General features: G+C 45.4%; 1 protein-coding gene across 1 annotated transcript in view; it reads right to left on the bottom strand.

The window, feature by feature from the left end:
* The window catches only part of CDC14A (cell division cycle 14A), a 161,330-nt gene that overhangs the window by 10,901 nt on the left and 124,898 nt on the right, over positions 1-25,531 (bottom strand). Inside the window, exons 10-14 of the mRNA XM_073571653.1 lie at positions 24,347-24,485; positions 22,790-22,949; positions 9,384-9,493; positions 9,073-9,120; positions 6,329-6,457 (exon numbers count right to left, since the gene is read on the bottom strand). Of these exons, the coding sequence (XP_073427754.1) occupies positions 6,329-6,457; positions 9,073-9,120; positions 9,384-9,493; positions 22,790-22,949; positions 24,347-24,485 (586 nt within the window). The remainder of the gene's footprint in view (positions 1-6,328; positions 6,458-9,072; positions 9,121-9,383; positions 9,494-22,789; positions 22,950-24,346; positions 24,486-25,531) is intronic.

Below are 25,531 nucleotides of genomic sequence, written 5' to 3'. Positions count from 1 at the left end.
CGGACTCCTGTCTTATCATCATTCGATGACAGGGCAGGTTAACCCATTTATTTCTGCATTCTTCCTTGAATCAGCATGATGTCGACAGTCACACCACGTCAAGAAAGTGGAGCAGAAGAGATGCCATGTCAGCGGAAGCCACTGAATTGCCGCCAGAAGCGGTCTATGGTCTATGCAGAGATCGGCGTTGGGAACAACAAGCAAGGAGTTAGCAACTATCTGCCTGTTAGTTATTAGGCTGATGGTAAAAAAAAAAAAAAAAATAGTCCAAGATAACCCCTTTAATATCTGAATGGTACAGCCATTCTGACAAGGATTTACAAAATAAACACACCAGTCCCATCAGGTCTAAGAGATCCATTTAATAATGTATACCATGTATTCTATATAGGATTGCATTCACCTGACAATGGCCAAAAGAGAGTTGTTTGGCTTCCATTGGGATGGTATAAATGGGTATATCTATTTCTCCTATATTTGATAGGGTAGAAAGCGAGGCCATTCCATATACAAATTATACAATAAACCCCCATACCGCACTGATCCATACTCTCACTACAAGAGTCTAATACGCCCACACAGTGGGATGCATTGCATTCCATCTGGCCGAAAAGTTGGGAAATCAGAAGCAAGCCTCCAACGAAGGTTTCCATTCTGATGTAACCGGGCCTAAACCTGACTTCTCCTAAATGCGGCCTGATCCCACAAAATGGCTATCTATACTTCAGGATATTTAATAGGACGGCAAAAAAATCCCCACAGGAAATATTTTGCAGACACCAGAACAATACGTGGGGGAGCGGACGCCTACAAGAGATTACGGTTCTTTTACTCACTGATCTATAGGTGGGATGACATTTTATATAAACCATGTATAATTTGTGGTAGTAACATTTCCCTCTGTTCGATTTCAGCTGAATAATGGGAATTTCCAGAGAACGGAAACGTGAGCCGGAGAGCAGTCCGGGCTGCAGGAAGCATTTATTTATCCAAGACATCATGGCACAGGCTCAAGTTGTTATCATTCAAAGACCCCACGTCTCTCTCCAGTGCCGGCTTTCTCCACCGGCTTGGATTATGTATTTACCTTTACCCCAGGACACTTCTCATTTATTAACCAACCAAACTATTGCACAATGTGACGGTACACCATGCAGACACAAGGTGCGCGCTGCTACGGAGAATATGAATACAAGACACCGCCAACATCAGGATTGTTTTATTTTTCCACTTCTAAATTAATTAAACCTTTATTGGATTTTTTTCAAAGAAACGTGCCATCTAAATTTTGTACTAATTCAAACCAGATATTGATACAAATTTGGTTTTAGTATTATTTTTTTTATTGTAGCTTATTTCCTGATTGTAGATTTTGTCACTTTGTTTTCTGTACGTGGTTACCTGAGCCGCTGATAACAGCGTTTAGAGATTTACAGCTGCTGCACGAACCATAGGAACCTGCAGTCTGGAGAGGACTCATGGTAGAGTGTTGTGGGCATGCTCTGGCACCTGTGCGTGGGTCACTGTGCAGAGAGGAGGAGGAGCTAAGCTCAGACTATCACCTATAGTAAGTGTTGGATCTTGACTTTTTGAGGTGACGTCCTCTATTGTACTCATGCCAGTGATAACAATGAGATGACTATATAGCATTACATGAATATTCTGCTACATAAATAGACTTCTAAAGGTGCGAATGACAATTCACATCAGATGAAAGAAAGAAATTGAACCATAGATGTCCATAAATTAAGTTATGTGCAATAACGAAAAATGAAACAGAGAAAAACTATTGAAAACATGGAGAGGTGAAAAAAGCCATGGAAACTCATGACACCAGCTACAATCTCTCAGTAATTAGAAAGCAATCCTGCCACTTACTGAAAAATAATATCAGCTGGTTCAACTATAAAAAGGTGTCTCATTACCAAGGTGCCACACAAGAAACTTCTCATGATGGGTAAAACCCGGGAGCTGTCTTAAGACCTTCACAACCTTATTGTTGCAAAACTTACTCATGAGCCAAAATCACACATGAGCAATGCATAAGACTGGTTACTCCATACATTTCAGTAAGTGTGTTCAAAACTTTTCCCTGTGTCACTTCTCATTATTACACATAACTTACTTTATATACCTCTATGGATTTATTTTTTTTGTCTGTGTGAATTGGATGGGTTGTTATCGACATCTGTTGAGAATTCCATGTCAGTAGCACTTTAGAAATATATATTAATAAGAAAATTGGTGAAGTGTTCAATACTTACAGGGTGGGCCATTTATATGGATATGCCTAAATAAAATGGGAAAAGTTCTGTGGTGTTGCTACCAGAGTGTCAAGAGTGGGAGAAGAGGGTTGCATTGACAATCCAACACAATGGGCAGCACTTTGAACACGTTTTATAAGTGGTCATAAGCTTGTAAATAACTCATGAAAGAATAAAGATATGTTAAAACCAAGCACACCAATGTTTTTCTTGTGAAATTCTCAATAAATTTGATGTGTCACATGACCCTCTTCACATTGGAAAAAATAAAGTTGGATCCAAAATGGCCGCCATGGTCACCATCCATCTTGAAAAGTTCCCCCCTCCCATATACTAATGTGCCACAAACAGGAAGTTGATATCACCAACCATTCCCATTTTATTTAGGTGTATCCATATATATGGCCCACCCTGTATTTCACCCACTGTGTATATACAGTATATATACATATATACACACACATACATGCACACACATAAACATATACATACATTGGGGGAAATAAGTATTTGATCCCTTGCTGATTTTGTAAGTTTGCCCACTGACAAAGACATGAACTATCAATAATTTTAAGGACAGGTTAATTTTAACACTGAGAGCTAGAATATCAAAAATAAAATCCAGAAAATCACATTGTATAAATTCTATAAATTTATTTGCATTTTGCAGTGAGAAATAAGTATTTGATTTAAAAAAGAAATAAGTATTTGATCCCCTACCAACCATTAAGAGTTCTGTCTCCTACAGGCCAATTAGACGCTCCTAATCAACTCGTTACCTGCATTAAAGACAGCCGTCTTACATAGTCACCTTTATAAAGACTCCTGCCAACAGACTCAATTAATCAGTCAGACTCTAACCTCTACAACATGGGCAAGACCAAAGAGCTTTATAAGGATGTCAGGGACAAGATCATAGACCTGCACAAAGCTGGAATGGGCTACAAAACTATAAGCAAGATGCTGGGTGAGGAGACAACTGTTGGTGCAATATAAGAAAATGGAAGAAATACAAAATGACTGTCGCTCGATGTCTGGGACAAAATTTAAAATCTCACCTCGTGGGGTATCCTTGGTCATGAGGAAGGTGAGAGATCAGCCTAAAACTACACGAGGAAAACTTGTTAATGATCTCTAGGCAGCTGGGACCACATTCACCAAGAAAACCAATAGTAACACATTACACCGTAAAGGTTTAAAATCCTGCAGTGTCCGCAAGGTCCCCCTGCTCAAGAAGGCACATGTGCAGGCCTGTCTGAAGTTTTCCAATGAACACCTGGATGATTCTGTGAGTGACTGGGAGAAGGTGCTGTGGTCAGATGAGACAAAAATTGAAGTCTCTGGCATTAACTCAACTCGCCGTGTTTGGAGGAAGAGAAATGCTGCCTATAACACAAAGAACACCGTCCCCACTGTCAAGCATGGAGGTGGAAACATTATGTTTTGGGGGTGTTTCTCTGCTACTGGACTACTTCATCGCATCATTGGGAGAATGGATGGAGCTGTAAAATCCTGAGTGACAACCTCCTTCCCTTCGCCGGGACATTAAAAATGGGGCGTGGCTGGATCTTCCAGCAAGACAATGACCCAAAACATACAGCCAGGGTAACAAAGGAGTGGCTCAAAAAGAAGCACATTAAGGTCATGGAGTGGCCTAGCCGGTCTCCAGACCTTAATCCCATAGAAAACTTATGGAGAGAGTAGAAGCTCCGAGTTTCTAAGTGACAGCCCCAAAATCTTAATGATTTAAAGATGATCTGCAAAGAGGAGTGGACCAAAATTCCTCCTGACATGTGCGTAAAACTCATCATCAACTACAAAAAAAGTCTGACTGCTGTGCTTGCCAACAAGGGTTTTGCCACCAAGTATTAAGTCTTGTTTGCCAGAGGGATCAAATACTTATTTCTCACTGCAAAATGCAAATAAATTTATATAATTTATACAGTGTGATTTTCTGGATTTTAGTTTTGATATTCAATCTCTCAATGTTAAAATTAACCTACCTTTATATATAATTGCAGTACCTCCACTTTATAGTATATGTCAGATCATACTTCTGATAGTCATTAGAACAATGGCATAATAGTATTGTCACATGCAATCATGGTACATTATCCCACGCAGAAAATCAAAAGCCAGAATGGAAGACTGACAAAAGGTGTTAATGTCTTCAGTGCCAGTCATTACCTCTGACTTTGATTTACGCTGTTCATTACGAGGCTTCATGCATCTACCTTTTATACTAAGTTGCATTTACGAAAAAAAAATAATGGTGCAATGACGATGTTTCTTGACACCTATTTTACACCCTATCAATCCTCTCTATATTAATGTAATGATAATGCAGCCATCAATGCCCTTTAAGTCATAATAATATTGTCTAAATTGATGTTATTTCTCTATATATTGATGATCATATATAGTCATAAAAACAGCTATATAGATTTATAATATCCCTTCTTTTAAGGCCCCCATACATATTAGGCTGTGTGCCAACGTAAGCGTTTTTTTAGCGTTTTTACCGGCAAAAGAAGCATCCCATTCATTTTAATGCATTCTGCACTTTTTGTGCATATTGATGCATTTTTTTTTCTGCGAAAAAACGCATCACGGTAAAAAACGCAGCATGCTCATTAATTTTGCGGAAAAGTCCGCGTTTTTAGCAATTTTCTATGAGACTGGGGACACTCGGAAAAAAATGCATAAAAAGCGCGCGTTTTCTGTGAAAGGGGTCCGGTTTTCATGCAGAAATTTTCTGCATATGTGGGCACATAGCCTTAGGCTAACGTCAACCAAACCTGCAGATATCGATGGGTTCAGCCGACAGTCTAATGTGTATGAGAGCCCCAACAGCTGTCAGGGAAGGTAAGGATCCGGCAGTTCTGATTTGGAATGGCCGATCCTTTTATCCTATAAAGTGTGTGTGCACATGCTGCGGATTCTGCTGCGGATCCGCAGTAGTTTCTGCTGCGGTGTACAGTTCCATAATATCCTATGGGAAATGGAAACCGCAGTGCAGACGGTGCGGATTTGCTGTGGTTTCTAATCCGCAGAAAGAACTGGCACGTCAACTCTTTCTGCGGATTCCGCTGCGGTTTACCATCTCCTCCATTGTAGAGGTGATAAACCGCAGGGCAAACCCGCAAGCTAATACGCAGGTCTTTTGACCTGCGGATTTACCTGCGGATTTTGCAAAATCCGCGCGGATCAATCCGCAGTTTGTGCACACACCCTAAGAGTAAAGCCGCCGACAGAGATGTTTGGCAATGGCTTTCTCATAGAGAACCCAGGATAGTGCGGTATAGTGAGATCTCTTGTGTATGGAAGACATGGCTGAGATAGCAGCCAGCTCAAAGATGGACCCGAAAGGACAGCAATCTAAGGTGTATGGAGGACAGGAAGTCCTTTAGGGACTAATACATCTTTCCATCTACTCTTCTTTCAGTAAAAATTAAAAGTGTACAGACCCCATATAAAGGTGTCACATAGTGACCATATGCTCCCACTTGTGTTGAGGCTTCAGTTGTAAACGCAATCCATTGTGTGATAGACACCAATTGTTCCCGACTGACACCAGCGAGTGTAATGCAGCTATTTTTCTAATCAAATTGGAGAGAATCTGCGACAGAATGATGCAGAACAAAGCGGTTATGGGATTTCTACAAGATCCTGGATATGCCATAAAGAACTGATAAAGGAGGATTCCATCTCGGGGATCCACACCTATGTCAAAGATGAACCCCATCGTGCAGTGCTGTAAATGCATGTGCAGATCTCTCCATACACTTCTATAGGAGCTCCAGAAAAAAGCCGAGCACGTTTTCTTTCTCAGCCCTGTTCTCAATGTAGTTGGAGGTAGCACAAGTGTCAGACATTAATATTATATCCACAGGATGTGTCATTAATGTCTGAGATGAAAGTAGCTCATTTATGGTAATTCTATTAGAGGCTTCATTGAAAAGCTTCAGTAAAACAGATATTAAGTTCAGAAACTACTGTCCAGCTGGATTTCCACTAAGTGCAGACTCTAGTAAGCCTGGAGGCATCTCATACATGACACTCACCCTTTGATCTTGCTGGCTGAGGACCCTGCGCTCAGCCCCACTCTTCTTGCCACTGCTGATGTGGATGCAGACACCCTGGATGACTTCAGAGGAGACATGGAGCCCTGTGTGCTGTTAGAGGCGATTATTCTAAGGAAGATCACAAAACAGATACCTATAAAATTATAATCATAAGAGGACAACAATTATAATATCACAAGGGCTGAACAATTTAACCCAGAGAGTCCAAAACCCACCTTCTGTTTGCTGTTGGTCAGGACGTCTACACACGGCTTTCGGGTACGCTCACTCTAGTATAGATTCCCTCATATTTGAGCACAGTGTCATGGTACGATGATCAGATTGTCTAGCATGAGAGAATCGTATCACAGGTGCAGAGAAAATGGAGAACTTAATTTCTCCATTGTCTGGGTGCGCAGTAATCAGACTGCACTCAGGTAACATCCGAGTGCAGTTCAATGTTTTACACTCACCCATAGACTGGTATGGATGTGTATGGTCCAATTTACGGAGTCACTTGTATCATGCAGAATCAGCATGAGAAAACAATCACAGATCTGCATTGCCCCACAGTATAACATTGGGCCAAGTGCTATCCGATAAAACATAGCACTCGTCCGATGTATACCTAAGTGTGAGCAAGCCCCTCTAAAAGTGAGACTGCCCGATGTAGCTGGATGGGCAGCCAAAACTACACCCACCCAATCATGCAGCCATTAGCCGCTGCGGCTAGGCAGGGTTACGGTCTTTTGGCTGCACAACACTCTAAGGCTAGGTTCACATGAGCGTATAGAAAATCATCTGTATTTCATCCAGAAAAAATGGGCATTTTCATCTCAGTTGTCATCCACATCGCATCCGTTTTTATACAGCAGGGTTTGTTAAAATTTACAAGACCAAGTGCAGTTTCCTATGTTAAAGAATTTCAATATATCTGTAAAAATCTGATGTTATATGGATGATACATATGGAATCCGATTAATTTTTTGAGCACCCAGAGACTTGACTAAGGAAGTCTCTCCGACATATGGAGAAACTAGTTCACACACAGCTTCAGTACTCAGTAGTATATAACAGCGATCCTTATAACAATTGTTTGATACAGATATAAATTAAAAACTCAACCTTTAATATAGTCTCAATATAGGACAAATACAACCACACAAAAACACATAAGCAACCGTGTCACCTACTAAACACCGCGATGGGAGTCTTGATATCACAGACTGCCTAACAACGGAGGTTGGCACCCTAAGCATTATCGAGATTGGCGCCCCCGTTCCATGGCGGCTGTACCCTAAAACTCCTAGATGACCCTGAATAAGTGCCACAATTAGTCACTCAAATACTCAGAAAAGGAGTGTATAGGGGTTGCCAATAGGTAGTTGGGTAGGCAACAATATTGTCATCTAGGAGTTTTAGGGTACAGCCGCTGTGGAACGGGGGCGCCAATCTCGATAATGCTTAGGGTGCCAACCTCCGTTGTTAGGCAGTCTGTGATATCAGGACTCCATCGCAGTGTTTAGTAGGTGACACGGTTGCTTGTTATGTGTTTGTATTTGTCCTATATTGAGACTATATTAAAGGTTGAGTTTTTAATTTATATCTATATCAAACAATTGTTGTAAGGGTCGCTGTTATATACTACTCAAGTTATTGACCTTACTGGTGTTTTTCACTGATTTTTTGATAAAATTCACACACAGCTTCAGCAAGTCTGAACAGCCCAATTGAATAGCGCCTTTTTTTCATGGATACCAGCTGAGCCCAAAATACAGTCGTGTGAACTAGGCACATGTGCAAATTTTCTGCTGCAGATCCATATCAAACTGTGCAACATCCGCATATATACAATGCAAAGGTTGAAAAGTTAAAAGTAAAAGTACAAAGCATAAAAGATCATACATCACAGATCAACTTGTACTTGCTAAGTGTGAACATACTCTTGGGAAAGAGATGTGGTGGATTTGCTGTGTGGGTGTAAAACCCTCCAAACAGGCATCTTAAGGCCGCGTTACACAAAACGACGTCCCAGCGATCCCACCAACGATCCGACATGATGGGATCGCTGGGACATTGTTAGGCTGATCGCTGGTGAGCTGTCACATATAGACAGCCCCTCCAGCGATCAGGACCAGCGAGCAAGCTGGTTTCTAATGTAAACAGCGGGTATCTAAGAGCCGCGGCACCTGGATACCCGATGTTTACATTAGAAACCAGCGTCGCAGGTCGCTGGTCTCTTGCTGCCACACGTAGCGATGCGTGCTGGCCAGCGGGAGACCAGCGATCGAAAAATGGCCCAGGCCGATCGAGCACGATCAGCGATACCGGCAGGGGGGGCCGGTCGCTGATCTCCGTCACACACAGCGATCTCGCTACACAGTACAATAAATGTGACTGAGGGTTAAAAATACTGAGAGGAAAAAGAAACAATCTGTAGATTTTAAAATCCGCCGCATGTTACAGAAATGTTATGGATTTTCACACTGGATTTTACCTCTTCGAAGTAAAGGAGTAAAATCAACTATGAAAACGCAACACAATCCATATGCGACAAGTGCAGATTTGGCTGCAAAATAGACAGATTCTTTAGATCTACACTGGAAAAAATTCTGCCACTTACAGTTGCTAATAATAAAGTGGTCACTAATCAACTGAATGAGACCATAGCGTCTTCTGACTGGACCAGTCTATGGCCACATATAAAGAGAAAAAAAAAAAAAATAAATAAGTAAAGCAATCACCTGAAGGGCTGTGATGTAGATCTCGTGTGCGTTTTTATTTCCTCTAGCCTGAAATGGAAGATCAATTCACGAGTTAGGAATGGAAATGCGCAGGTCTAGTACTGGAGCTAATGGATTCTGCAGACGCTGCTCTGCCTCAGTCAATAAGTAAAAATAGGGAAAGGAGACGGTAACAGAAAAGGCTACATAATACAGAAAAATAGGTCAAGTTTAGCAGGACATACAGTGAAGATTTGGGCTATAGAAGATCTAATATAAAAGAGAACATCCCAGTGTAACAGGTTGTATTGTGATGTGAATGCTGCAGGTACCGCAGGGCTCCGGTGGTGGCCGACCTCGGCTGTCTTCTGCTCTTTAAGGCACGTAATTTGTCTCCCTGTGTTAATCCATTTCTCGGTTCCGATTCTTCCTCAGAATCAATCTGCAAGTGAAAACATGGCCTGCTCAAAACACAATTATCAAATCAATGGCACAGCAGATGGAAAGGAGTGCCGCATCGCCAAAAAAAGTGTACCTGAGAACACAAGGGGTGCTGGTGATGAAATAGAAGAGGAAGAATTTTACACTTATGGAGAGATGGGGTCATTTAAAAATGTCAGAAAAGTTAAAGGATTTCCAATATTATTACAATTGCAGCAGATTTCTAAAAACTCAAGAGAGTCGCAGGTAAGGAAATAAGAACATGAGGATGAGGATAATAATGGAAGATTAAGGGAAGGTGGAAATGGCATCTAACATCGGCCGGCTGAACGTTCGTCTGCCCAATGGCTAGTTCGTTCCCTCTCACCCCCTGACTTATGTACCCAGTTGAGCATGCATCTGTTTTCATTGGGAAGACCACAATAAGCTACAGCCAGCCCTCTCGTGAGCACAAAAGACTAAACAAGACGAAAATCCAACATGCCCAATCCATCCATTCCCCAGCACTGCCTCCAGGGAAGTCCGGGCACCGCTACACACATTCGATGTGCGGCCAGTTCTGCTTAAATTGGTTGGCTTGGCAGATTTTCACCTAATGTGTATGGCCACCTAAAGATCATACTTCAACAAGAACCTGAAGACCTACCTCTTCCGACAAGCCTACAACCTGCAGTAACCACCGATCCACCAATCCACTGCACGACCAGCTCTACCCTCACCTACTGTATCCTCACCCATCCCCTGTAGATTGTGAGCCCTCGCGGGCAGGGTCCTCTCTCCTCCTGGACCAGTCATGGCTTTTAATGTTTAAGATTACTGTCCTTGTATTTATTATGTATACCCCTCCCCACATGTAAAGCGCCATGGAATAAATGGTGCTATAATAATAAATAATAATAATATACAGTGGCTATAAAAATAGCTGCACGCTGGTAAAATGCTATTTTTTTCACAGGTAAAAAAAATATAATACCAGTGTCACCTATAATCTGTACCATTCAATGGAAAAATACACTGAAATCTTTTCAGAGGAAGAAAGAAAAATAAAGACCAACAATAATGTGCTTGCATAAATATGCACACACTTAAACTAATACTTTATTGAAGTACCTTTCAAATTTATGAGAGCATGCAGTCTCTTCAGGCAGGAGTCTATCAGCATGGCACATATAGATTTGGCAATCTTTGCCCACTTTTCCTTATAGTAGCACTCCCAATCTGTTATAGATTGCGAGGACATCTCCTGTGTACACCGCCATCTTCAGGTCATACCACAGATTTTGAATCGGAATCTGGTCTGGGCACTGGTTGGACCATTCAAAACCTTTGATCCTCTTCTGGTGAAGTCATTTGTTTTCTGATTTGGAATTAAACTTAGAGTCGTTTTCTTGTTGAACAGTGAATTTCCTCTTTATATTCAACTTTTTAGCAAAGACCTGAATGGCTTGTTGTAAAATTGACTGATATTTGGAATTGTTCATTATTCCATACATCTTGACAAAAGCCCCAGTTCTAACTAACGAAAAACAGTATAAAGCATAATGACGTTTCCACCATGCTTCACTGTGGGTATGGTGCTTTTGGTGATGTGCAATGCTGTCTTTGCGCCAAGCATACATTTTGTAATTATGGCCACAAAGTTCGACCTTGGTCACATCAGACCATAACATGTTTTCCCACAGACTTGATGTAGGTCTTGTCAAAACATAGCTGGGCTTGGATATTTGTTTTTGTAAGAAAAGGTTTCCGTCCTACCCCACAGGTCCGAAGTAAGAAAAATCTCGGAGATTGTTGTCACAACCAGTAATTATCAGAAATTCCTAGAGCAACTTTAATGTTGCTGTAGGCCTCTTTGCAGCCTCCTGAGCCAATTTTCTTCTAGTTTTTTTTACCAAGTTTTGAGGGACGTCCAGTTCTAGGCAATGTCACTGCTGTGTCATATTTAAGTTACTTCTTTATTCGTGTCTTCACAGTGTTCCACGGTATATCCAATTCCTTGGAAATATTTTTGTACCCTTCTCATTACTGATAACTTTCAGCAATGAGATCCCTTTGCTGTGTTGTAAGCTATTTACGACCATGGATTTTGCTGTAAAATGCAACTAAGAAAATGTCAGGAAAATCCTACATGAACACCTAGACTTTATATGGAGTTAATCAGGATCCCTGTAAATGAGGGCAGTTTTGTACTTACTACTGTTTAACATGAGTTTAAATGTAATTGGCAAATTCTGAACACAACCACATCTCCAATTATACATAAGGGTGTTCACACTTATGCAGCCACATTATTTTAGTTTTGCTATATTTATTAACCCTTTCAGGGTTTTTTTTCTCAATGGAGTTGTACAGATTATGGGTGACATTAAAGCAGTTCTGAAAGGATTTTACTCATCTACAGGTTGGCTTCTGCTGGGCTAAGCAAGGTATACCGAGAAAGTCAGCTGAAATCATCAGGAAGAGAAAACACCAACAGGGCATGAGATATGGAAATGTGCAAGAAGGACGTCAGGAGAACATGGGAATGTCTGTCATTACATAGGATAATGGCTCCATTATGTTACCACGGAAGGAAAATGCTTCTCATCAGGGCAAAATATGAGCGATTAGTATGAGACAAGCTAAGCTTTTACATAGAGCGCTCTGTGCCCCCGCAGCACACTTACACAAAAGAGCGGACTGCGAGCAGCCGCAAAACACTGAGACACCATAAGACAGGGGCTGCCGTGTAGCTGCAGATTCTGAGCTGCTCCTTACATGGGGCGTACTTCCCACTTCGGCAGCATGGGTCAAAATAAGTTTTTGATCAAAATGACCCATAAATGTCAGTGGGTCCAAGAAAATCACATTCATGTGCTGTCTGATGGGCATTGTGATGGATAGGAGAAGCTTTATGGCTTTTGGGGTTTTTCTTCCATCTCTGAAGTATCATTGATGCAACACTGATGATAAAAACTGACCCAGCGAACAAAAACTTATAAAAATTGCATCTGAAACACTGATGAACAATGGTCCGTGTTTTTACATACGAGAAAAATCGCTGACGTCTGAGTGAGGCCTTATAGCCATAAGAAACATGTTATTTTGCACAAATACATTAGGCTAGTTTCACACTAGCATACGGAGGGCTGCGGACTTCCTCCGTGAAGCTCCACCCACTGCAGCATCTCCTCCGGTCAGCTCCGCCTACGTCCGTACGCGGCCTGTGTACCTATCTTTAACGATGGGTACGCAGGCTGTGCGGATGTGTGCGGATGCGTTTTGACGATGTGGAGAAAAAAAAAAAAAAAAACAAATTCCAACTTGCTGCATTCAACACTGGTCGCCGCACCGTCAGAACGACGCATGTGGAGGCATCCGCACGGCCTGCGTACCCAATGTTAAAGATAGGTACACAGGCCGCATGCAAACGTAGGCGGAGCTGACCGGAGGAGGTGCGGCAGTGGGCGGAGCTTCACGGAGAAAGTCCGCATTTCTCCGCAGCTCGGCCATCTGCAAATGTGAAACTAGCCTTAACTGTGCTATTATTTCCTAATAATATAACTATAATTTTATTGTGTCTTAGCATTCATGTCTGATTACGTTTGAGGAAAGGTTGTATTCTGGAGCGGACAATGTGTCATGTACCCTGTGCCTCCTCAGCCATTTCACGACATTGCCGGCAGCAAGACATGGGAGTCTGAAAACCTTTAAAGGGTGCCTCCATAAGTGTTAACCCCTTACTGCCAGCTGACGGGATAGAATGTCAGCAGTCAGTATCCCTTGCTTTGAGGTGGGCTCCAGCATTGAGCTGCGACATGTCAGCTGTTTTAAACAGCTGACATGTGCCCGCAATAGGCGCGAGCGGAATCGCGATCCACCCGCGTCTATTAACTAGTTAAATCCTGTCAAATGCTGACAGCGGGCATTTAACTAGAGTTTCTGGCGTGCGGCCGGAAATACGTGCATCGCCGACCCCTGTCACGTGATCGGGGGTCAGCGACGCGTTGCCATAACAACCTAAGGTCTCCTTGAGACCTCTATGGTTGCTGATGGCAGATTTCTATGAGCGCCACCCTGTGGTTGGCGTTCATAGCATTGCTGTAATTCAACTACATAGAGGTGATCTATGCATCACCTCTATGTAGCAGAGGCGATCGCGCTATGGCAGCTTCTAGCCTCCTATGGAGATTATTGAAGCATGCCAAGTTTAAAAAAAATAGCGTTAAAAAAAAAAGATAAAAGTTTAAACACCCCTCTTTCGACCCAATCAAAATAAAACAATAAAAAAAAAAATCAAACCTAGACATATTTGGTATCGCCGTGTTCAGAATCACCCAATTTATCAATAAAAAAGGAGATTTTTGTGTACTCACCGTAAAATCTCTTTCTCTTAGCCTCTAATTGGGGGGCATAGAACCATGGGTGTTATGCTGCTGTCCACTAGGAGGCGACACTATGCATAATCTGAAAAAGATTAACTTTGGCTCCTCCTCTCCAGTATACACCCCTGGACGGCGTCAGCCTTCTCCAGTTTTGTGCAAAAGCATTAGGAGGAACGTAACCAAATAACATAACCATGCCTGTAAGAAGGCTACTATGTACGAGCTCAAAGAACAATATGAGAACTCAACCGTAAACAACGGCCCATAAGGGCAACAGGGTGGGAGCTGTGTCCCCCAATTAGAGGCTAAGAGAAAGAGATTTTACAGTGAGTACACAAAAATCTCCTTTACTCTGTCGCCTCATTGGGGGACACAGAACCATGGGACGTCCCAAAGCAGTCCCTGGGTGGGAAGCAATGGATGAATATTGTGCCAACAGGTCCCTAAATTTGGGGCACTGCCGCCTGCAGAACCCGTCTACCCAGGCTCGCATCTGCTGAGGACTGGGTATGAACACTGTAGTGTTTCGTAAACGTGTGTAGGCTAGTCCAAGTGGCCGCCTTACACACTTGTTGTGCCGAAGCCTGATGCCGAATGGCCCAGGAGGCCCCTACTGCCCGTGTAGAGTGTGCCGTGATACCGGCCGGAAGAGGGGAACTGTTAAGTCGGTAGGCCTCATGTATGGTGGACTTGATCCACCTGGCAAGGGTAGCCTTGGAAGCCGGCAGCCCCTTGCGACTACCTTCCGGAAGAATGAAGAGGGAATCAGACTTCCGGAAAGGTGCAGTCCTGGACACGTAAATCTGCAATGCTCTGACGAGGTCAAGCGTATGCAGAGCCTTCTCCACTCTATGAAAGTTGGACACAACCTTCAGAAGGAAGGATGGTACCGTGCGGAGAACCACCTTGTCCTGGTGAAAGGCTAGGAAAGGCCGTCTGCAGGAAGGTGCTGACAATTCCGACACTCTGCGTAACGAGGTGATCGCCACTAGAAAAAACACTTTCTGAGACAGAATGGAGAGTGGAAATCCACTAAGAGGTTTGAAGGGTTGAGCTTGCAATGCTGTCAGGACCAGATTGAGGTCCCACGTATCCAGCGGACGTTTGTAGGGAGGAACCAATCAGGAAACTCCCTGGATGAAAGTCCTTACTTGCGGTTTAATAGCAATGCGCTTTTGAAAAAGGACTGAAAGCGCCGACACCTGACTCTTAAGCGAGCCTAAGGATAGCTTGGCGTCTAGGCCCGATTGAAGAAAATCTAGTTCCTTCGGGAGGGAATAAGGGAGTGGGACTTGTCCATGAGATTCGCACCAAGAAAAGAAAGCTCTCCAGGTACGATAATAGATCTTGGCGGAGGCAGGCTTCCTTGCCCTGATCATAGTTGCAATGACTGCCGGTGAAAAACCTGCCTGGGTTAGAATCCAGGTTTCAAGGGCCATGCCGTCAAATTGAGAGCCCCTGAATTCTGATGGAAGAACGGACCTTGAGACAGAAGGTCGTGACGGTCGGGTAGACGCCAGGGGGCGTCTGCTGCAAGTTGAACGATGTCGGCGTACCATGTATGTCTGGGCCAGTCTGGCGCGATGAGGATGGTTGGAACTCCCTCTTGCTTGATCTTCCTCACGACCCTGGAGATTAGTGGGAGGGGTGGAAAAATGTACAGGAGTCGGAACTGGGACCAGTCCTGGACCAGGGCATCCGCTCCGAGCGACCGCGGGTCGTGTGTCCTGGCCATGAAATTGGGGACCTTGGTATTGAGATGGGATGCCATTAGGTCCACCTCCGGGGTTCCCCAGCGTTGACAGATCTGGTAAAAAATCTCGGGATGGAGGGACCACTCCCCCCCCCCCCCCCGAGTCCATTCCTTGCCTGCTGAGGAAGTCGGCTTCCCAGTTTTCTACACCCGGAATGTGGACCGCAGAAAGCACCGACCTCGTGTCTTCCGCCCAGCGGAGGATATGTGCCACTTCTCTCATCGCCTGGGCGCTGCGGGTCCCGCCTTGGTGGTTCACGTATGCCACAGCCGTGGCATTGTCCGACTGTATCCGTATGTGCGAGGCTGCAAGCAAGTGATGAAAGGCTCTCAGTGCCAAGAGGATGGCCCTGATTTCCAGAATATTGATGGGCAATGTCACTTCCCTCGGTGACCACTTGCCTTGTGCCCTGTGATGTAGGTGCACCGCCCCCCAGCCTGTCAGGCTTGCATCGGTAGTCAGGATCTTCCATTGTCCTGAGAGAAAGGGCTTCCCTCGTGTAAGCGAGGTTGGTTTGAGCCACCAATGCAGGGACCTCCTGGTTGACGACGTCAACCTGAACTCCCTGTCGAGGGAGAAGGGATTCCTGTCCCAAGATCCGAGTATGGCTAGTTGAAGGACCCTGAGGTGAAACTGGGCAAATGGCACTGCCTCTATTGCTGCTGCCATCCGGCCGAGGACTCACGTGGCAAATCGGAGAGATCGAGGAGGACTGCGAAGGAGTGTACGAACTCCCAGACGGATGGCCAGTGTCTTGTCCTTGGGAAGGAGCACCAGGCCCCTGGATGTGTCGAATAACATTCCCAGGAATGTTAGAGTCTGACTTGGGATAGTCGACGATTTCTGTAGGTTGACTAGCCATCCCAGGCAACTTAGTGTGTCTATTGTGATTGAGACACTGACCTCGCAGTCTTTGAAAGTGGGAGACTTGAGGAGGTCGTCCAGGTACGGGACGACTAGAATGCCTCTTGAGTGCAGAGCGTCCATGGTGGCCGCCATGACTTTGGTGAACGTTCTTGGAGCTGTGGCAAGTCCGAACGGAAGGGCGACAAACCGGTAGTGGTTTTGGTTGATCGCGAACCTGAGAAACCTTTGGTGGGCGGGGGCAATTGGTATGTGCAGATACGCATCCTGTATGTCTATGGAGGCAAGGTATTCTCCCTGCTCCATGGATGCAATGATGGACCGGAGGGACTCCATGCGGAAATGACGGACCCGTACGTAATTGTTGAGCTGTTTTAGGTCCAGTATGGGTCGGACGCTGCCTCCTTTCTTGGGGACTACGAACAGATTTGAGTAGAACCCTCGGAATCTCTCGTTCGCGGGAACCGGCACCACAACTCCTGCTTGAAGGAGAGAGGAGACCGCTTGGTGGAAAGCACGAGCCTTGTCTGGTGGTGTTGGAGGAATAGGAAGGAAGAACCGGTTTGGTGAAGCGGAAGTGAACTCTATCTTGTATCCGGAAGACACTATTTCCCTGACCCACCTGTCTTCTGTAATAGGCAGCCAGACTTGCTGGTAAAAGTCGGCCGCCTACTGGTGGGGTGTCTTCCGGAGTTTGTGAGTCATGATGAAGCGAAGTTCTGAGGTTTTCCTCCCTTGGGTTTCGCTTGGCCTGCTTTCGACTGCCAAGACCTGTCCAGTCGCTGCTGCGTCCGTGGGTTGTCCCTGTGTGGAGAGCGGTTACGGTTTTGTGCTGGGCGCGAGACGGACCAGCCCGAGGAATTCCGAAAGGATCAGAATCGCGTCTGGTTTCTTCGTTTAAAAGTGCGTTTCGGTTTTAGTTGAGGGAGAGAGGTACTCTTACCCCCAGTGGCATTGGCTATCATTGTGTCCAACTTTTCGCTGAAAAGTCTTCCAGTAAGATACGGAAGTTGTGTGAGGGACTTCTTTGAGGCCGCATCCGCTTTCCATTCTCGCAGCCAGAGGATGCGTCGGATCGTGATGGCGTTTGATGCTATTCCCGCTACACCTCTTGCGGAATCCAGGGCTGCATGAAGCATGTAGTCTGCTACCACTGCTATCTGGACCGCTTGGTCCGAGAGGTCTGGATTTGGAGCTTGAAGACACTCCTGTAGTCTTTTGGCCCAAGCCAGGATGGCCTGGCCGCCCAAACTGAAGCAAACGCAGGGCTCAGAGAGGCGCCTGCCGATTCGAAAATAGAACGAGCCATGCGTTCTACTTGCCGGTCTGCTGCGTCCCTGACGGTTGAGCTATCTGGCAGAGAGAGTAAGGTCTGCGCTGCTAGCCTAGAAACCGGGGGGTCCACTTCAGGAGGATCTGTCCATTGTTTGGTGTCTTTCTGTGGGAAGGGGTACTTCGCTTCCAAATATTTGCGATTAGCAAATTTTTTCTCAGGCTGCGCAAACTGTTTGGTAAGTATTTCCTCAAACTCATGGTGATTAGGGAAGACCTTAGGTGGTTTCTGAACACTTTCGAAGCAAATCCTATGTTTTGGGACTTCCAGGGCCGACTCTGGAATTTTTAGCACCCGATGAATGGCAGAGATTATGTCCTCAACTAGCGCTGTATTGCTAGGGGGAGAAGGTACCACGGACCTCTCCGTTTCGTTATCTGAGCCGGAGTCACAGATGCCCTCCGAATCCTGTGCCTCGCTAAGGTGATCCCTGGAGGGCGACCCGGGGCGGGGGTCTTCTGTGGTGGGGGATCTCTGTGGTAAATTGCACTGTCTGTCTGTGACAGAGGACTGCCTAGGAGACCTGGAATGACGGTGTCTCTCCCTGGGGGGGGACCTTGTGCTATAGGACGACTCAGGTGATCGAGACCTGTGGGTCCGCTTACGTCTGTGAGAGTCGGAAGCAGCATGTTCCTGAGACAAGCTGTCCGTTTGCTGTGTAACGTCCATAGCCGGGGCCCGACTCTGCAGAGCTTGCAGCAATGTGGCAGTTAAGTTGTCTATGGACTGTGTCATAGACTGTGACATCTGAGTTGCCCATTCCGGAGTGGCCTCTGACACTGAAGCGTCAGTAGGGACTCCCTGGGGTTCTGACCCAGAGTTCTGGATGCAGTCCCGGCAGTGCGGATACGTGCTGCCACTAGGGAGCGTGGCTTTGCAGGCTGTGCAGAATGCATAGAAACATTCCTGCCTGGTTCTCTTCATTGAGCCCGGCATAGTGCACAGAGGCTGGCTATCAGGGATCGTACAGGGGTGGCTACGCAGAGGGAACCCACAGAGAGCCTTATAGGAAGTATGGATTCACAGCTGAGTAATGAGAACCCAGCTGTGAGCTTACCACACCGGTGTGCCCCTAGGTCCAGCGCCGGCAGATCCCAGTTCTGTGCCCCCGGAGACCGCTGTGATGCTCCTCTCCTGGATCTCATCCAAAAAAAAAAATGGCCACCGGGACGCTGAGGAGAGGGAGGAGGGGGCGGAGAGCAGAAAAGGGCGCGCTGGACGTGTAAAAATGCGCCCTTTCTGCCTCAATCCGCCCCTTCTATGACACTCCAGCGTGTCATTTTAGTCATCCCGGGGGGCGGGGAAAAGGCGGCGGCTTCGGCTAGGCCCAAGCCGTGGTCTAAATTAGAGGCTTGATGCCCAGGAGGGCTCCAGAGCGGCGCGGTAGTCCGGGGGGGGGGGGGGGGGGGGTCGGATTTGTACCAGACCCCCCAGAATGGTCGACTGGATAGCGGTGGGGGTAGCAGGGGAAGCGGTTCTTGTATGGGGGGCCCCTGGAGCGCTATGGAGCCGCTGCTGCTGCAGAGACAGGGACGCAGAAAAGCCCTGTCTCTGCTGTGCCATGCCAGTCCGCACCCTCCCCCGGCCCCAACAGGATCCCTCAGCTGGTCTGGGGTCCCTGGAAGCTGCGGAATGGTGCTTATTCTCCAACCCTACCTGAGACGTCTCAACCTACCTAATGCCCCCTGCGGGGGATTAGGGAGGGTGCGTCTGTCACCGTCAGGGGGTCTTCATCCTCGCCTCAAACTCAACCCAGACCCCAAAGGGGTTGGGGAAGGAGGGGGGAACTCAACTTCGGACCAGTACCCGCAGGACTGGGGAAGGAGCGACATGGGGAATAGCCATCTCAACTTCAGCCGGGCACCCCTAAAAAGGGGGCCAAGGAAGGAGCCATGGCGGGAGTCTCGCTGGAGACCCACTTTTCTTCATCTGTTCCTGACGAAAAAAGAGAACGGAAAAAAAGGTGTGCCTCCTTGCGACACTAAGCAAAAACTGGAGAAGGCTGACGCTGTCCAGGGGTGTATACTGCAGAGGAGGAGCCAAAGTTAATCTTTTTCAGATTATGCATAGTGTCGCCTCCTAGTGGACAGCAGCATAACACCCATGGTTCTGTGTCCCCCAATGAGGCGACAGAGTAAAAAGGATTAACCTAATCTTTGGAATTTTTTTTCACCATTTAGATAAAAAGAACCTAAACATGTTTGATGTCTATGAACTCATAATGACCTGGAGAATCATAATGACAGGTCAGTTTTAAAATTAGGTGAACCTAGCAAAAAAGCCAAACAAAAAACAAGTGTGGGATTACACTTTTTTTTGCAATTTCACCGCACTTGGAACTTTTCGAGTACACGACATGGTAAAACCAATGGTGTTGTTCAAAAGTACAACTCGTCCCGCAAAAAAGAAGCCCTCACATGGCCATATTGACGGAAAAATAAAAAAGCTATGGCTCTGGGAAGAAGGGGAGCGAAAAACGAAAACAGCTCCGGTCATGAATGGGTTAAAGGGGGTTTCAAATGTAAGAAATTTTTCCCATATTCACTCTTCTGGGAAACCCACCAATCAGTAGAAAAGGGGTCTCCAAAATTCCCGCACCACCTGTTGTCTCTCTGATGTTGGAATTGAATTAGGCAGCATGGTGGCACATGAATGCTAAATGACACTTAAGGTACTGTCACACTTAGCGATGTACCAGCGATCCCGACCAGCGATATGACGCGGTCAGGATCGCTGGTACATCGCTAAGTGGTCGCTAGTGAGCTGCCACACAGGCAGATCTCACCAGCGACATCGCTGGGGACGGGGGTCGCTACTTACCTGTCACACTAGGCGATCCTGATGTCCTCCCGCCCGGCTCCACGCTCGTCGCTCGTCTCTCCACAGGAAGCGCCGCAGGAAGCGGACGACGAGAAACCGTCCAGGACGTTCTCGCGCGATCAGCGATAACCAGCGGGGGAGCGGGTCGTTGGTAAGTATCAAACACAGCGATATCGCTTAGTGTGACAGGCTACTTACAACATTGTCTATGAAGCCAAGCAGTGTACTGGGGGTTCCCGGTCAGACACTTATCCTATCCAAATTTCTGGACCCCCACCAATCACTATGAGTCAGTTCTCATCCCCCAGTACTTCCTCTCTGAGGCTGGGATTGAATAGAGCGGAATTGGCACGGTGACACTCAATTCATTGTCTATAGGAACGATGGAGGACATCCAAACATTCCATGTAAAGGTGATAATGTCTTTCATGAGCAAAACTTTTCCACGAGGAAAAAAGTTAAAGGGTTACTCCCAAAATAGTAAGTCATACCATATCCATAGGATACAGAACAATTTAATGATCCCTGGGTGTCTGACTAATGGGACACCAAGAGATTCTGAGAATGGGAACCTGACATTGGGGATCTACAGAGCTCAATCTTGAATGAATGGGACTGTTCAGATGTTCAATATTTTGTTGCGGACTAGGTGGTCCCGCAAAATCGGGGAGACTTGTCCAGTACTGATCCAAGCGTCAGGTTAAAATCAGCAATGCAAGTCTATGGTCAATGAAATATTGGATACAATCCAAGTCATGTCCGTTTTTCACAAAGTGTTACGAGAAAGTACAGAAACTTTTTTGTTGGGGTACGGTTTTCCTCATACGTGAAAAAAGGGTGTCTGAATGAGCCCTAAGGGTTAGAGCTCTGTTCCTCTACTATAAAGCTTCCCCATCTGCAAACTATAGGAAACAATCAGTGGCCAAGAATGAGCTTTGTGCACATAAGTATCCAACATGCCAAACCCTTTTCTCTACCAGCAGACACATTACACTGAAGCTGCTTTCATACATATTAAAAGGATTGTCCACTACTGAAAAGCCCCTTACTAATAAAATAAAAAATAATAATTGGCCCGGTGTTGTTCCTTTGTTCTCAACTCTATATCCCAAAATGGACACATTACATAAATCAAAGCCACTGGCTGCAGTCTTCACCATTCCATCAGGGTCAGACTTATGTAATGCTGCACAGCTATTAATCAGAGGTTTGCCAGAAGCTGACATCCCCTTGAAACTGACACTGAATTCTGTCCATATCGCCATGATCTGCAGACAGTAAGTCATGCAAACCCAATATGATTGTTGATCAAAAAAGCCATATGGCCACAAGGTGTACCTCATAGGAATGGACCCTACATCTTTTAATTTACTTCTTTATGTGCCAACCTGGCCTCAAATAATCTTAGAAAAAGATAAATCTGGATTAGATCTAATTAAAAGTTGTCTAGGAAAGATGGGTGGATAAAGGTGAACGGCCCAAAAAAAGCCACACCCCAATCCACAATACAAAAAAATGTACGGTAAGTAAAATATGTAGAGTCCATCCAATGAGTTCACATTGCCACTAGAAGATGGCTTCTCTGCTCTTTGATATGTGACTTTTTTCCGTGTGTAGCAATAGTAGAATCCATGTCCTCATTACGCACAGTGTGTGTATAGGTGTCCGCATATTGGCCACAGTGTTTGTGCACCTGCACATTAATGTAATACTATGGATGTGCTGACTCTGTTTTATGTCTTTTCTTTCTATCCACAGAACATGTATTCAGTATATGATCACTGGGGGTCCCACCCTCTAGATGATGATTGGATGATGGGGGCTACTGCATTCTGTGGGGGACACAAAACCTCCATTCTCATGACTATTGGGGGTCCTATGGTGTGATCCCCCCAGCGATCAGACACTCAGCACCGATTCGATGGACTGATAAGTTGTACTTGCAGGAAACCCTTTACATCATACAACATTTTTACTGGAATAAGGGCCCATCGCACCTCATTTTTTGTCACATCGGACACCGATATGATGCGAACGAGGCAATGGTGACAATAAAGCATAACTAGGTGCACAGACAGAGAGGGAGAACTGTGTAATTAATGATGTTTAGCAGATATCAGATATAATATGCAGACATGTCAATGACTCAGGAACACACAAACCTCCCCTGATCTATCCATACTGTGATGGCGGCTGATCCTGCTGCTCACAGACAGGTCTTCAAAATCCGATAAGATCCGGTTCACTGTCCCGTCTTCCAGTTGGATCTGTTTCTGCTTGCTCCTGTGGAGATCTCCCTGCAGCCACAGCCAGGCCTGCTTCCTAAAGACAAGGCGACATCACGTTATTCTTCCTCAGCTTTTCACTTCAGTGTGTTTAGAGTGATAATAACAAAATGCACAAATTGTCCAATTTGAACCCAAGGAAAGTCAATTACACTAACAGGCATCTAACAGTACCTGAGAATGAACGCCGGTCACAGCTGTAATCTGACCAGGCTGGAGTGGGCATACATAGGGTCATTCTAGCTGCCACTACCAACGAGGTCGGACTACATGAAAATCAATGTCAATTTTAACAGTAAAACCTTTAAATAAATATAGCTTACTAAAAAAATGTATATTTGTATTGAATGTGTGTCTGTAGTGAAAATGGCTGCCACAAAATGTCTCTGTAGCAATATAGACTATGAATAGAGGCTGAAGTAAGGAAGAGGTCACGCTGTGTGACTGCACAGTTACCTAGATGTGTGGCTACAACTACACAGTCTACGTCAGTGTATGTGACTGTGACTACATGGGGCACCCCACTGTGAGAGGCTGGGACTACATGGTGTGCCACGATGTGTGTGACTGCGACTATATGGTGCGTCCCACTATGAGTTGCTGGGACTACATGGTGTGCACCGGTGTGAGTGCCTAAGACTACAGGGTGTGCGCTGGTGAGTGGCTGGGACCACATGGTGTGCGCTAGTGTGAGTGGTTGGGACTACATGGTGTGCACCGGTGTGAGTGGCTGGGACTACATGGTGTGCATCGGTGAGTGGCTGGGACTACATGGTGTGCACCGGTGTGAGTGGCTGGGCCTACATGGTGTGCATCGGTGAGTGGCTGGGACTACATGGTGTGCGCCGATGTGAATGGCTGGGACTACATGGTGTGCGCTGGTGTGAGTGGCTGGGACTACATGGTGTGCGCCAGTGTGAGTGGTTGGGACTACATGGTGTGCGCCGGTGTGAGTGGCTGGGACTACATGGTGTGCGCCGGTGTGAGTGGCTGGGACTACATGGTGTGCGCCGATGTGAATGGCTGGGACTACATGGTGTGCGCTGGTGTGAGTGGCTGGGACTACATGGTGTGCGCCAGTGTGAGTGGTTGGGACTACATGGTGTGCGCCGGTGTGAGTGGCTGGAACTACATGGTGTGCGCCGGTGTGAGTGGCTAGGGCTAAATGGTGTGCGCCGGTGTGAGTGGCTGGGAGGAAGGGCCAGTGCTAGTTACCCAGGGGTGGTGTAAGTCAACTGGGCCACTAGGACATAAAATGTGGAGAGAACCACTGACCCAACACCACAAGTGACTACTTCCAGACTGTTTAGAAACACAGAGCTGTTGAATTTACTGCAAAGCACTGAGGTGTTACAGACGTTGCTGGCCTCCAGATAAAGTACAGGGGGCTCATGTCATAGGCTGAGTCTTCTGTCATCCAAGCACCTAACTTACTCTTCCAGGAAGTGTTGTTGGGGTCCGATGATAGAACCAGGTCGACATATTCTAATCCACGCTATTGCTTCGGCATGTGTGAATTTGTAGTGCTTCATGATATAACAAGCGATCAAAGTACCTGTCCTGCCTAGGCCAGCTGTGGGAAACAACGAAAAGGGACAAGACATGAGCTGTGGAGTCTTTAATTAATGTGCAATGAAAACAGTCTGATGAAAAAGCCACAAGACCCCAATTCATCATTATTGTTTCTACACTTTTCTGGAGTAATCTTCTCCTCTTTACTGGCTTTTGTATTTGGGCCTTATTTTCTACACCTCTACATTTTACTAATTTTTTTTTTAAATTTTGCTCCACTTTTTAAAGTCTTTTTTTTTCCTTGACAACTTTCCTTACTAGACATTTTAGACAGGTTTATGAAACGCGACTTTTACCAACTATCACATTTTGCGGGAGCATCTCATTTCAGCCCCAGCTAGGAGTAAGGTTTTTGGAAAAGTTTTCATTTTGGCGCATTTTTTGCGATTTTTTTCCAAAAGGATTTCCAACTTTTGGAGCTGAAAAATTGCAAAAACAGGTTGAAGATTTTGATTTTGCAAAGAATCCATGAACAGTTTTGAAGAATTTGACACAAAAAATGTCAGCGAATAATACAAAGGAAAAAAGTGACCAACAAATCTCAAATGATGAAAAGGGCCCCAAGTGTAGAGAGCAGCGTGTAGATACTCAGTATAAATGACCAGAGGGAACGCAATTTCTATGACCACTAGAACACAATGGCTATTTTTAGTTATTTTATTAATAGGGGCTTTAGCTTGATAGAACATAAAAAATGTCTATTTTAAATTCTCAAGAAACTTAATGAATTAATATGATATAAAAGATAAAATACATATCTTTTTAAAGCTGGAGTCAGAGTTATTATACTTCTATCAACACCAATTCTGATGCCACCCAAAACTCAGAAAAAAGGCTATGTTTACACGCAGCATCTTTTTTTTCTGTAGCCAAAGTTTGCTGCCTTGGAGTTGAAAACTTTTTGCTGCATTTTTGCTGTTTTTACAAGTGCGTTTTTTTTAAGTGTGGATTACTTGTGTGACTTGTCCAGAGCCCGTGCAGGAGAGGGGCCCACCAACGCCACCAAATACTTCAGCTGGATGTGCTCCCTCGGATGGAGGACACATA

This window comes from Dendrobates tinctorius, unplaced genomic scaffold, assembly GCF_039654945.1.
Source record: "Dendrobates tinctorius isolate UK_male_01 unplaced genomic scaffold, ASM3965494v1 ptg000029l, whole genome shotgun sequence".
NCBI lineage: Eukaryota > Metazoa > Chordata > Amphibia > Anura > Dendrobatidae > Dendrobates > Dendrobates tinctorius.
The sequence above is the reverse complement of the archived record's forward strand: the minus strand, read 5'-3'. Positions and strand labels throughout refer to the sequence as shown.